This window comes from Perca fluviatilis, chromosome 19 (genome assembly GCF_010015445.1).
Source record: "Perca fluviatilis chromosome 19, GENO_Pfluv_1.0, whole genome shotgun sequence".
NCBI classification, from domain to species: Eukaryota; Metazoa; Chordata; class Actinopteri; order Perciformes; family Percidae; genus Perca; species Perca fluviatilis.
In genome coordinates this window covers 24,208,416-24,223,104 of record NC_053130.1, presented here as the reverse complement: position 1 = coordinate 24,223,104, position 14,689 = coordinate 24,208,416, and the positions used below count along the sequence as shown (strand labels likewise).

At 42.7% G+C, this 14,689-nt stretch overlaps 1 protein-coding gene across 1 annotated transcript in view; it reads right to left on the bottom strand.

Annotated features, from left to right (window-relative positions):
• Positions 1-11,133, bottom strand: part of ptk7b (protein tyrosine kinase 7b) — a 33,870-nt gene extending 22,737 nt beyond the window's left edge. The window contains exons 1-2 of the mRNA XM_039784768.1: positions 11,103-11,133; positions 6,167-6,463 (exon numbers count right to left, since the gene is read on the bottom strand). Of these exons, the coding sequence (XP_039640702.1) occupies positions 6,167-6,463; positions 11,103-11,133 (328 nt within the window). The remainder of the gene's footprint in view (positions 1-6,166; positions 6,464-11,102) is intronic.
• Positions 11,134-14,689: the final 3,556 nt, after the last annotated feature.

The window sequence follows — 14,689 nt, the reverse complement described above, 5'->3', positions numbered from 1 at the left end:
AATGTGTCGACATGACTGGGATAATTCTTTTATGTGTAGAGCAACATCAATATGAAGTGCACCTGAATGCATCATGAGTTTACAAGGAGCACTTGAACTGAGCAGTGAACGCACCATGAGGTCCCGTGGAGCCCACACGCTTTACCATTCGTTGTTTGTTTACATAACTCACAGGGAAGACGACAAGTTGCCACAGTGGTGACTTTAGAGAAGCAGGAGGATTTAACAGTTCTGTTGTCTCTGGCCGTGGTGTCTGGAAAAGTGCAGCTGCAGGCTAACGTTACCCTGTGTCTTTAGCTGCATGCGACGGGTGGTAAGCTACGCTGCGTTTTCTGTGCGTTGTTCCTTTTCTTTGAACGTGTGCAAGTAGATGGGGGTTGAAGGAAAACAAACTAAATATAAACATAGTATTTAATTGAAAGGACAGCCCCATTGTCATGATACCCGATCCAGCTATTTGGGTAAGTATCGGAAGATTTCTAATATATCGGATCGGTGCATCCCTAACTTTCATGAGAGTCCACGTGTGTTTTTCTGCTGTCACTCAAATGAAATAAAAAACTAAATAGTGATTCAACCTTCAGATTTGAACTTCTGTGTCTGGAATGTCTTTCTTGGGATTTTTTTTTTTTTTTTTTACATTTATAAGAAATATTTTACATTTCAGCAGCATGTGTGGAAACACAACCAAACAACTGCGTAGGCGGCATGAGCAGTGAGAAACGATGGTAAAAAAAAAAAAAGTCATCACAGTGCAGGACACACGGCTTAACCTCTCTGACCTGACAATCATTGGAACAACGAGCACTTAACACACACAGCCTTGTGATTGTCTAAAGTTTCTGCCACTCTTGGCCTATTTGGTTCTCCAGCAGATTAAAACCAATATTTGGTATTATTTAATTTCCACTTTGACCTGGATTTAGTGACAGACAGTCACGCATTCTAACCCTTTACTCGGCTCATAGCTCCATTCACAGTTCAGGTTTCTCCAGCTGTCCACTCGACAAACAGAAGGCGCTCTTTCATAACCTATTAGTGGCAAATACTTCCCCGTAATCCCTCATAGAATGCATGACTAAGTGTTGGAGCAGGCCTGGCAGCTAACACAATAATTAGGGGTGTATAATTATTTTGTTGGAGGCAGAATAGGAAGCCCCATCAACACGGGGATGATAACAGATGAATTGTGAGGATATTGTCAAGGCAGATGCCTGGACCATTCATTCCTCACTGTGCCAAAAGGCAGCTGCGTGTTTGTCTGCTTCACTCAATGAGCTGACTTGTTGCCATGGAGAAGGGTTTCTGCAACAGAGAGGCAAGGTGGATTGGGTTGTCCAGGGGAGTGCTGCGGATATGATTTGACTGACAGCACCATATGGGTACGGATATAACTAAAACATGTGGCATCATATTGTAAACTTTGTGCCCGAGCACGGTCCTGGGAAAAGCGTGACTCAGCTTGCAGTCTTAGACGAGGTGTCAGATTTTATCAGCTGTGGCTCACAGGGGTCAACGGGCCAGGCTGCAAACTACGGCAACTTAAGAGAGATGTTGCTGCTTTGACAAGACAGAAAGAAAACAAAGGAAGTAGTAGGAATTATGACAGGATGTGAAAGAGTGGGGCTGCGCTAGTGATCAGTAAGGATGCTCTAAAATGCATCCGGCGAACAAATGTATGTGTGTAATGCTGTGTGATTAAACGGAGATGGCTGGCTGGCGTGTGTGTGTGTGTGTGTGTGTGTGTGTGTGTGTGTGTGTATACACACAAGTGGCTCTGTGATAGGAGACATTAAAATAGGGAGGAATATGTGCCTGCTTGCCTGTGTTTCTACTTTATGTTTCCCTTCTTCCTACAACCTATGTCACAGTCAGTCAGTCTGCATCTTGTTACCGAGAGTCAAGCGAAGCGTCCCCTCCAGGACCAACAGACGTGCTGACAATAGTGGTGAGTGAGCCTGACGCCTCTGCTGGACACGGCCTCGCCATGGAGACCCAGTGACCAGGCGGGACAAAGGGATAAAGGGGGGCTAAAACATCTATTAGTGAAAACAGAGGGGTTATAATTACTCTGAATAACTCAACTGGCAGGATTAGCCCACCCACCATTGAGAGCAAGATAAATGAACTCTCTCTCTCTCTGCAGAGGGGCAGGGGGCAATCTACTCCGATACAGTCCATATACAGTACATATGGAATAGCCCACCCCTCCCCCTCTTACAAACCACATTTACTACTACGCACGCAAACTAGCATACACATGAGTGAACGCACATGCAGGGTTAATGCCGAAGGGGGGTCTTTACTTTTAAGCTGTGTGCGGCTTTATTGCCTGTTAAATGTATGTTGGGGAAATATGAGAACATCTGTCATAACATGGTCTGATCCACCTAAAGTGATGCAGATATGGCCTGCCAACCTGCACCCTATGATGGAGAGACAAATGTGTTGATACACATAGCATACAAAAGTGATTCAAGATGATTTATTACAGCATGCTACCTTACCTTGTGTGTTTGATTAAAGTATGTTATGTGCTATAAATTATCTGGTTTCTGCTTTACTAGAGGACAGGAATTCTACTGTATGTGGTTTCTTATCTGAAGTCAGGCCTGAGGAGTCCAACAGGAGTTGCTGTACTCCTATCAAACTGATACAAAGCTACCAATCTTACAATTTCTAGCAGAATATACTGCACTACATCCGTTAGTATCTGCCTCCCAGACATGTACCGTTTCTGCTGCTCATATCTGCTTTACGTACTGCAGGTCCGTGCTACTGTCATAACTAGGGCTGGGCACCGAACCCTGTACTTTTACCGGTACCGACCGAATCACTACTTTTATGTGAGTATTGGTTCACATAAAATCAAACGTAAGCGCAAGATTATCTGTCCTCTCTGCATGTTGACAGAGAGCGGAGCTCCGACACACACACACGCAGAGGTGCAGACGGAGCAAAATACATCGGCTCTGCAGCACCCGCGGCGCTACCATTGGGCCCGGGCCCACCCATTTTAGTTCCGGGCCCGCCCATTTTGACCCAGGCCTATAGTGAGTAGTGAGTGATTTTCATTCTAGCAGTTCATCCAATAAGCAGCCCGAGGAAAGCTTTGAGTGAAAGCTTCTCAGCCAATCAGCGGCTTCTACCACACGTGTGGACTCTTAAGCCTGCCCACAGGCTGCATTGTCACCAGCAAGTGATCCAATGAAATGAATGACGTTTGCGCGCAAGCTTTTCAAGCAAGCTCAATAAGACAGACACAGACCGCAGCTATTAGCTAATATGAAACGCAAAGCAAAGCAGCTTGTTTTCATTTAAATTCAGCAAGAAACGCTCTGAGGAGCAGGAGGAGGAAACTCCTGCCATTTGAAGTAACGCGGTTACAAGTGACGAGTTACCATCCTGCTCGGCCGCCCTCTCCTCATCAAGTCCTCCCGTAGCCACCCCCTCACACCAGCAAGGCAAGTAGGCTCACAGTTAGGCTAGTGTGACACGTTAGTGTCTGGCTGTCTGTATGCAGGGGGGACCCGTTTTTTTTGTGGCTTATTTTAACTGGCCCATCCAGTTTTCTGGAGGCCCACCTACAATCAAAATCCTGGCGCCGCTAGTGCTCTGCAGTTTTGTTGAAGTCACAGTGAGTCACGGCAATGCCGATAAAAGCGGTTTCAAGTCTGGTTACAGCTTTTCTAAACTTCACGCAGACACCTTTCACCGCGATATGATATTAATGGCGAGCCGAAAGCAGTCGCAGTGCTGTTGACGTTACGCTTCCTGTGAGACACGCAGGCACAACAGTGGTTTCTGTGCCCTGGGGACTGACTGACAGGCTGAGGTTGTAAGGCAAGGCAACTTTATTTCTACAGCAACTTTCAGCAAAAAGGCAATTCAAAGTGCTTTACATGAAACATTAAAGAGCAATTAAAAACGGTCATGATGAAAATAAAAGAATAATATACAAATACAAGAATAAAAGTTGAATAATTATTCAATTTAATAGGTTGTAGGGATAGGTTTGGGAGGAGAGAGGGAGGAAATAATTAATGAAAAAGTACCGGAAACCGAATTTCAGGTACCGGTATCGGTACGGATATTGGTTCAGATGCGAAAGGTACCCAACCCTAGTCATAACTGAAAGGGAGGCGTGTTGTTGCAGTGAACCCAGCAGCATACCTCTGAAGTTGACTTACTAAAAGCCTCTTCAAGCAACCAATTTCAAAGGCCTACTTTAAAGGCGACTTAATATGATGCCTTATAAACACCCTCAGAGGCTGATGGAGAATCAATGCATGCAAACATGTACACTCATTAACACCCACAAATAAAATAAGAAATATCATGTGCAAGCACATTTGTTACTGTGGCGCCTTGGATACACTGGTCAACTTACTGAGGAGTTCCACAGGGCCAAATTATGTCTTTATTGATTTATTTAGTTACAGCTGCCCCTACACCCACCTATTATCTTATAAAGTTGGTATGGTAAACAGTGGTCTATTTTCAAATCAAACAGACATAGCAGCAATGTAAGCACGTTGCGCACCAGCTTTATACTGCTTTTAAACTGCCGTTTGGTGCTGGGCAGAAAGAGTACACTAGGTCTATCGGAGCTTTTTTGTGTGCAGAAAACAGCTGGCTGCATCTGCCAATTAGAGAGAAGTCAAAAGTTTTTTTTTTTTTTTTTTTTTTAAATCTGTGTATGCCTTGATGTTGGCCTACACCTTATTTTATATTTAGACTACCATATTTCAACCTTTTTCTCTAAATGTCTATTTATGTGAAAGCAATGCACCTACATTGATCAAAAATTTACCAATATACATTTTAATGATTAAATGCGTTCACCAAAAACAAAATTGGATTTGTAACAATAGATAGACCCCGTTCCTTCCAATAAAAACATGCCTGTCTTTTCCAATGCGTGGGAATATAAATGACCTGGCAGAGAGTTGATTAACATTTATTCTGGGTCACGATGGCAGCTCTTAAGAACTGGTGCTTCGTGCCTAACTAGTTTTTTTTCCCTTTCTTTTTTATCCGTGGGAGTGTGTCAGTTGAGCTTTATTGACACACTACATCATGTTTAATTGCAACACATAAAAGCAGCTCCCTTCAGATCAGACAAGGTTTGGAAAAGTGATGTGCTTCTTTGGTCTATCTGGCTAAAAACTTTCATCGTTGAGAGTCGATGCTCAACATCGCAGCCCACAAATATCCACTGGTGGAGACACATCATAGAGCAGGGCTTAAACCTCTGCTCCCTCCCTCCCTCACTCCCTCCGCCTGTCCCTCTCAGTTTGCTACTAGGAGGTCTGGACACTCATCTGTTCTTGTAATCAGCCTTTGAACGAGTAACATCACCGCAAAGAAAGAAAAAAACCTCCCGGCTGAATAGAGCTAGAGAGGACAACGTATTCCAGATGGAACCATTTTTTTTTCCCTGCTTTGCTTTTTGTTTTCTGCTGCCATCAGTACAAACTCTCTCTCTCCGTTTGTAAGACACAAACACTTTTCAGTAACAACTGGTACCTGAGGGCCTTCCACGATACGTGAACAAGGGCGTTATTTATCCCAAACAGGGCTGCTCAGAATTCTCAGGGCTTCCTCTGAAACTTAAGAGGGTCACTGAGGTGTGGTTATGGGGCTAAACAACAACATTAAGATACTAGCGTGCCTCCTCTTAAATGGGACAAAACATTTGGAAAGAAAAGGAGTGACAAGCCTGACATGAATAAAACGCTGGAGCAAGGAGGGCAGTGTTAATGTAAACCTAAATAATTATATACCTGGAAAATAAATTACACTGCTCCGCAATTTCCAGACAAAAGCCTTTTGATAGTATATGGGAAAAGAGGGTGTTACACAATGGAGAAGAAAAAAAAAAAAAAGGATACAAGCAACAAGAAACACATGCTTGGTGGGATACATATCCAGTTTCCTTTGGAGAAAGAGGGAGAGGAAGCAACAAAGAACAAGGCAACAAGGTGGAAACATTCCTTCAGCTCACACTACTTGTCATCTTATACCGGGACTTTTGTTTTGCTTTTTTGATCCAGAAACTGGATGCGTGCCCTTGTTGCCATTATGAAACCCTGTCAGCTGGCAATTTTCACTCAGACGTTTTTTTTTTAACGAGGGTGAGTACGGCTTGAAATGAAACACTCACACTTAATATTGAAGGAGGCATTGTAGGAGTGGAGCGCCTCTCCGGTGGCCGTGTTTTGTGCGACGCACTCAAAGTTTCCTGCGTCCAGCTGCCGATCCACAGCGGTGAACTTGAGGTTGCTGCCCTCCTGGAAGCGCCTCTCGCTGTTTTCCAGGGGCTGGCCGTTGTGGAGCCAGCCGTAACTGATGTCAGCCGGATCGCTGACCTCGCAGCGTAGCATGGCGCTGCGGCCGTGCAAGGCATCCTGGGACTTGGGCTCCTTGGTGAACTGGATGGCAGCAGCCTGGATAGACAGAACTGGGGGGGAGAGAGAGAGAGAGAGAGAGAGAGAGAGAGAGAGAGAGAGAGAGAGAGAGAGAGAGAGAGAGAGAGAGAGAGAGAGAGAGAGAGAGAGAGAGAGAGAGAGTGTAAATGACAGAGTATTAGAATGGGGCTGCTGTTAACATTTTACTGCTTTTTCCGTTCATTAAGTGTACGCCATAGCGACCACTTAGCCTTGAGGAGGAATGTGATGTTTAGACAATACTGGCTAGCTGTGAATTATTTTGTCGTAAAATGATCAGACCCAGCACGGAGAAAATACGTTTTCCCATTAGTGACATGAGTGGGTGACCTAATAGTCATAGTCACACACACACACTCTCCCACACACACACACACACACACACACACACACACACAGTGGAGTGCCTCACTGTCATGTGCCATCAGCTCAGAGAGACACGTCTTTCAAACAAGACATGATGTGTTGCACACACATCCTCACGCACACTTAAATCTTTTATTTCCCCCTCATGCTGCCGTGTACAGGCTTTGTGTGAGAGACATGTTTTCTGCTCTATTTACCCACATCTCCGTGGAGAAAAATGACAAGGGTGTGACTTGGACCGAGGCTGGAGGGATACTACACAGTCACAGTCATTTGGATATGCTACGAGGTCACACAATACACATGAAGGAAAATCAGCGGAAAAACACTGAGAAGAAGAAGTCTCAGAGTGACTAGTTCGAGGTGCATCTCTAGCTAATTTAATTTCTTCCCCGTCTCAGTTTGGCCATGGTTCCTTATAATAAGATTTTTTTTCTGGTTTCCCCACTTTTTTTAAATGCCAGTCATGGAATAACTTCAAAGAGCATGGTCGTGACACCAGTGCAGTATTATGTGGTAACGGTTATAATCTAACAGATTATTCTTCATATTCCATGACATTGAATACAATCAAGAAACAAACTTTTATTTATTTTTTTACACTTGCTTTTTCCAGCTCATTGTTATATGATCATACACCTCTACTTAGTATATTTCTGGTCTTTGCCTCCTGTTGATGGACCAAAAAACACAACGTAACATCTTTTCATGACAAACTGCACTCACGATTGTTGCCAATTAAAAAAAATAAAATCTTGGTAACACGAAAAGGAATCTGACTGGCAGCTTCCAATTTAAACTCAACAGCTGCTCCATTCTGCCTTCTTTTTTGATCAACCACCGCAACGAACTACTCATCAAAAGACATCTCCATAGTGTGTCGAGGCCGGCCCTCATGCGCCCCGTGTGACACAATCATACCTGATGTCAAGGTTTGTTATCATAAGGAACGTTCCACCGCTAGAGTCGATTAAGCATACCTACACCTGCGTTATGGTGTGTGTGCTTCTGTGTGTGTGTGTGTATGTGTATGTGTATGTGTGTGTGTGTGTGTGTGTGTGTGTGTGTGTGTGTGTGTGTGTGTGTGTGTGTGTGTGTGTGTGTGTGTGGAGCCAAGTAAAAAGGGGATCTTTCAATAATGTTAAATCAAGGAGCCTGTTAAAGATCCCCCGGCTCCCATCCTTCTCCTGCCTGTCCATCTCTTCATCAGGCTCACCTTTGTCTTAGCTGCAGGTGGCTCGAGCTGACAGACAGCCGGGCAGGCAGAAAAAGACGCAGAGGCAGCGAAAGGCTGGTCAAAGACGATATAGACAGCTAGAGAGGCTGTGTGGATAGGCTGGGTGGAACAGGAACAATCATTTAGCTTTATATGCCCCGTTACCTTACATTTCACAGACAGGAGGAAATCAAACGACAAAAGAATAGAAAGTAGAGGACCAAAAAAAGTAGCTTAGGACGTGGACCTCTGTGGGTAATTTAACAAGATTAAGATACTGAAATACCATCTAATACTGAAATACACTCTACGTTACATGCCGGGAGGTAAGTGGATCAAACTGAGCCATAAGCGTTATGGGTTCTCATAATGTGCCAAAAATAAAAAATGAATGTCCGGCGTGCTCTCAAGTGTTTTTGCACCTGAGAACACTGAGTTAAAGTAGGGCTGGGCGATATGGAGAAAATCAAATGTCACGATATTTTTGACCAAATACCTCGATATCGATACCGCAACGATATTGTAGTGTTGACTATTGGTGCTTTCACAAAATATTTACACAATGAGATTTTTGATAAATAATCATCAGTAATGTGGATATAATGACTAAGTGGGTAAAGGCAAATAGTAGAACAGTTACAACAGTCTGGAAAGTTCAGAAAATGACATCACTTTACTGTAATGCAGCCTTTAAAACCAGGAAAAGACAACACTTATGCCATATTACGATATCCAAAATCTAAGACGATATCTAGTCTCGTATCACGATAATCGATATAATATCGATATATTGCCCAGCTCTATGTTAAAGTAAAGCAAAATCTGTTAACTAAACATCTCCCACACAGATTACCATTCTTGTCTCAAAGCCCAAAAACTACTGCTGAATGCCTCCTTACTTAGCACACCAGTCGCTGCATGAAAGAGATATCCTTAGGGAAGGACACAACAGCACTGAAGCTAACCTTTACCATTACATGTTTTCCTGGGACAAATCCACAGACATCGCTCTTTAAGGCCCAAACACAAACATGGTCAGTATGACGAGTCACTGCATTACTAGTTCTGCTGTCCGGCACGTCACCTAGTCTTGAGAATGTCCTGTTGGACCTTTGCTTTGAGTGGATGCCTTTCTTACTTTGGGATCTAGATATCCACGTGAGCACATATAAAAACAACAACCGTTTTGATCACAATTTTTTTCATAAAATAGCAAAGGAAGGTGAGCAAATGACACTCCGGCGTTATCATTTCTAGTCCATCATACTTTAGTTTTCAATTTCACCAGGTCTGGCCCGGTGGATCGACTGCTTCTTTGGGGAATTTTTCTTCTTCGTGGAGAGTGCGTTAGAGGTCACAGCCCAGTGGCCTCTCTTTCAGCTCTAAGTACAATGTGGGAGAGAAATGTACAGGCTTCAGCTGCAAGATGATTGGCTTTTACTTTGCTGCATCAGGCAACATTTCTCACTTTGGAATAAAACCTCAACCCAATTTGAGCCATCTGGACTGAAGTGCAATCCAACTCACTTCATTATTTTTCCGTACATAGATTTTAAATCTAATCGCAGCTTTTCTTTTCTTTTTGTGCTCTGTCTCAGCATGGCATGATGGTGTTGTAAAGTGGTGTTCATACACAAGTGGTGAAAAGAATGAAAATGAATCGACAAACATGTTTATGATCAATCTATTTTAGTTCTTCTGTTCCAGCTTCTCAAATGTAAGGATTTTCGGCTTTTTTTCTGTTTTATATAATTGTACGTTAAACAATGTTGAGGTTTCGACGGTTGGTTCAAACAAACAAGCAACTTATAGAGGTCACATTTGCCTCAGAGAGCTTTTGATTTACTGATTATGGACATACTAGTTAGCCCAAGTTCCTAAATCATTCTTCCATCATATGAACTGAGCTCTAGTTCCATTGCTTCTCTGGGTTTACTGCGCAAAGGATTGTTATAACATCTCTTCTGTATAAACAAGTGTTCTCTAACAATTCCCCTTAGAGGCTGAGAATGTGTTCTATCTGCATACAACTAGGATAAAAGGCAGCAGATGGGTTGGAAACACGAGCAGAGTTATCCACAACATCCACCTCAAACTAATTTATCAAGTAATGTTCACAGACAGCGCACGGCCTCCATGCCAAGCTTACAGCTGGGGTGTGAAGTAGCGTGCCAACTATCATCACACGGAGCCTCCTCTACGTGCAGCGACGTTACAAGCTTTGGTGGAGAAACAGCAGAGCTGTGGCACGCGGTTGATGGTTTCATTTGAGATGCACGTTGACACACAGCGCGAGTGTGAGTGGAATGACGTCTGGGAAAAGTCCCAGCAGACGCTACACAAACAAATAAGGTGTTTTCACATACCACAGGATGACAGACAAGATAGAGAGAGAGAGAGAGAGGGTAGAGTGAAGCATTGTCTATAACATCTGACGAAGTCTGCCAAATTCACAGTTCCATTCAAACAGGGAAGGCACCGTGACCTAAATCTCTCAAACACACTGCAACCCTGTCTCTCTAACATAAACAGACAGACTTGGAGGACACACACACACACACACACACCACCACCACCACGACATAGGCATGCTGCAACATAAATACTACTAAAGTCTGTCTGGCCAAATCATTATAGTCCATTTAGGTCATGCTTTTCACTGAGTCACCCAAGGGCTGAGGGAAAGGGAATGCTTGGCTCTGGAGTGACATTTCATCAAAGAGATAAGCAGGGCAGATGCTATCCAAACTCCCACTGAGGGCCCTTCAAAGTGGGAGTGGTTGAAAGGGAGAGTTACAGATAAGGCGGCTGTCGTGATAACCGCAATATTGCAATACCGTGCTATAGAAAAGCCAACTGCAGGGGATGGCACTTTTTTCATTATTTTTTAAATGATGCTAGTTCCTTCTTTTTTCTTTTTAAAACACTTCAGTGCGCGTGTATCACATGTTAAATAAATTAATAAAAAAATGGTGTATAGGAGAAGGGTTTCAGGATTTTTTTCTTTTCTTGTCCCAGTGATCGGCACATCAGCTGATGTGGTCGAATGTGCGTTAACATGTTGGACGTACTACAGTAGAGCAACGCCGGCACACTGTCCATGTCTTATACACAACTCTCTCTCGGTTACTGATGGAGCTGACCAGGAAGTGGCAGGCGTTAATGTCAAACTGACAGATTTATCTAACCACAGCACAAAGAAATACAGTGGAGTAGAATAAATCATTAAAGAGAACCCGTTGGTGTTTTTGACCACTAGTATCACTATGAAGCTACTTTTGGATGAGTGGTTTGGTTTCCCGTTTTGTTCGCACACCGGCAACACAGTCTTCACACTGTTCCGTTGTCTGACAGTTGGTGGCAGTGACACTTAAAGAAGCGTAGCAATGGGGTTATCAAAGGCAGCGAAGAAGACGACAGCAAGCTAGACAAACACAGATGGAAACAATGCAGGGTTGGAAATAATAAACTTTGCAAATGTTTTATAAAAAGGAAGACAAAGTATTCAACGTGTTTGTTAGACCTCAAGGGTACGTACAAGAGGTGTTGAAATTAATCAAATGATCGATGCATCGAATCGTGGACATGGACGATGCTGCATCGATAATCGGCAGGCTCATAATCGATTATTTCTGTTTACAATTTAATGTAGGCCTAACAACATTTCTGTTTACATATTCGTTTTGCACATTCAGGAAGTGCCATGTGCTCAGTGCTGTAGTTTTATGTATCCAATTTATTTAGGCTAGTATTAGAGCACTGCAGAATATTTTGTTTTTGAAGCTTGAAAAGCTATGAATTAAATATCCTACATGGCTTTAATAGAAAAATGTATTTGACGCATCGTGATGCATCGAGATATCGAATCGCTGACATGATAATCGTAATCGAATCGGGAGATCAGTGAAGATTCACACCTCTAGTACGTATGCTGAATGTAAACATAACTTCGGTTGGTTTTCTAGAGAACTACTTTAACTTTCAAAACTAGAACTTTTACCAATTGATAGTTTCATCATTGGTTACTTGGTATTTTTTAGGATTAATAGAATAGTCCATAAAATTTCAGAAAATATAGAAAATTTCTGAAAAGTTCAGTTCAATTTTATTTATATAGCACGTTTAAAAACAACCATAGTTGACCAAAGTGCTTAACAAGGTCCAAAATCAAAGAGATAATTAGGGCTGTGCTCGATTGAAGAAATTCTTACTCGACTAACACTCATTCAATTGTATCGACTAATCGATTAGTTGATTTAATCAACAGATCTGTAAATCTGAGTTTCTCCGCAAAGAGTCATGCAAAAGCACCACTTTAATTCTTGCGTTTACCTGACATGTGCTCATAAGTTTCTTGGAAATAAGTCATTCAGCATGAAAAAAAAGCATAAAACATGACTAATCGACTAAAGAAATCTAAGTTGACTAAGACCAAAATGACCGATTAGTCGACTAATCGACTAAGAGGGAGCAGCCCTAGAGATAATATACACAAACGATACACAATATACAATACAAAATAACCAACAGTAGAAAAAGGTCAAGATATCAAAGCTCAACTTGAATTGAAAGCCAATGCATAGTAATGGGTCTTAAGCAAGGACTTTAATGTTTCAATGGTCCGAGCTGTTCTTACATGAATAGGTAGACCATTCCAGAGGTTTGGAGCAGCCACTGCAAGGCTCGGCCACCTTTGTTTTTTAACCTGGATCTGGGCACATCGAGGAGCATCTGATTGGAAGACCTCAGTGCTCTGACAGGTGTGTGGACATGTAAAAGCTCTGATAAATAAGGAGACAACTCATTTAAGATCTTGAAAACAATTAATACAATTTTAAATTCAATCCTGAAACAAACAGGAAGCCAGTGGAGCGTGGCCAAAACCGGTGTAATGTGGTCGCGCCTTTTGGTCCCGGTTAAAAGTTGAGCTGCTGCGTTCTGGACTAACTGTAACCGACGAAGGGATGACTGATCCAATCCAACATACAAAGAGTTACAGTAATCTAAACGGGACGTAATAAATGCATGTATGACTCTTTCAAAGTCTTTGCGTAGCAGGTAAGGCTTGACCTTAGCCAAAAGTCTCAGCTGGAAGAAACTGGTTTTAACAACAGAACTAATCTGTTTGTCAAATTCAAAAGCACTGTCAAAAATCACACCCAGATTCTTGGTAAAAGGTTGAATATGGGAACCTAAAGTACCAAGAGCATCTACACAGGCACTAAAATGTACAGCACGACCAAACAACAATTTCAGTCTTATTATCATTGAGACAGAGAAAATTTAGCTTAGGGGACTAATCGCTTGTTTTGACCAACTAACAATCCAGAGAGAAACGTCTTGGCTCTCATACCAATCATTATGCACTTGCCAGGAAAAGCTTGCAACAGATACGCTTGAGTTTCCCTGGATTTCGATCTAGGTATCTGGAAAGTAGGTTAAGGATGGAGAAGGAAACTGCTGAGAGGGGTAAAACATCTGCACAAAGGGAATCTCCTCTTTAACTCGCTGCACTGCCGACCCCATTAAGCCTGGCTCGGCTGTCAGGTAGAAGTCACCTTTAAGTCAGCCTGACAGACCGAACCAACTAGAATGGGCTCATCAGCAGCCTCCCTTCTCCCTTTCTCAACTTGTCTGCTGGCACAGCAGAGGTGGCCGGGTGCAAGCCGCAGAATTGGGATAAAAAATTAAAAAATAAGCGTGTGTGTTGGTATCTCAGACAGGGCAGACTGATCTCATAAAGTGGCGTATGTATGACATGCCAATTCGTATGCATTTTGGCGTGTTATAAAGACACATAATCGCTTTTTAACGTGTTTATCAACGCCGTTCGGCCGCCACTGACCTACATTATGTGTGAATTTTCGCCGTAGCGAGTAGTATGAAAGGACGTGAGGACTTTCACCCAGGAAAGCCGGGATCGCGTCCCGCGTGTGGCGTTTTTCAACCTTTTTTTTTTTTTAAGCCTTTGCCAATGTTTCCCCAGGTTCTCCTAGGTTCAAGCAAAATCCCTGTTTTAAATTTTTTTTAAATGTTTGTGTACCACTATGTGTGACTGCCATCTTCTATATCTAGTCAACTTACACGCATGGATAAAAAAAAAAAAAGCATACCGGTAGAGAATATTGACTTTTGTCTAAAAAATTTTGTCCCAACAGTTTATCGTTGTCCTAAGCGTGTTATATTGGTCACAGTCGTGTTTTTTTTTTTTTGGTTTGGCGGCACCACGTGGTGTGTATGTTTACATCCGCTGTATACAGCGTAGACATACACGTGGATAGCTCAAAATGCGTACAGATAACACGCCATTTGGCTTTAGGAAAGTGGCGTGTAGGTTTACGCAAAGTCATGATGCCACGCTGGACAGGGAGTGTGTGCAATATTTTTCAACATTAACAATTAAATCAATATCCAGATTGAAGACTGTTTGATTTTAATACAGAATACACACAGACTTTCATTGTAGGTCAAAGTTGTCGGTTAAAACTGAAAAAATATGTACTGTTTTTCTAAAAAGGCTTAAGCCTTAATTCCTAAGAGGATGTTATCTTATCAGTTAACATCTCGTAGGAGGAGCAGCATTGAGCGTCTCCCAGCAGGCCAGCCAGGGTGACGACAAGCAGGGATGACAGTGACACCCAGCCTGAGGCTGCAAGAG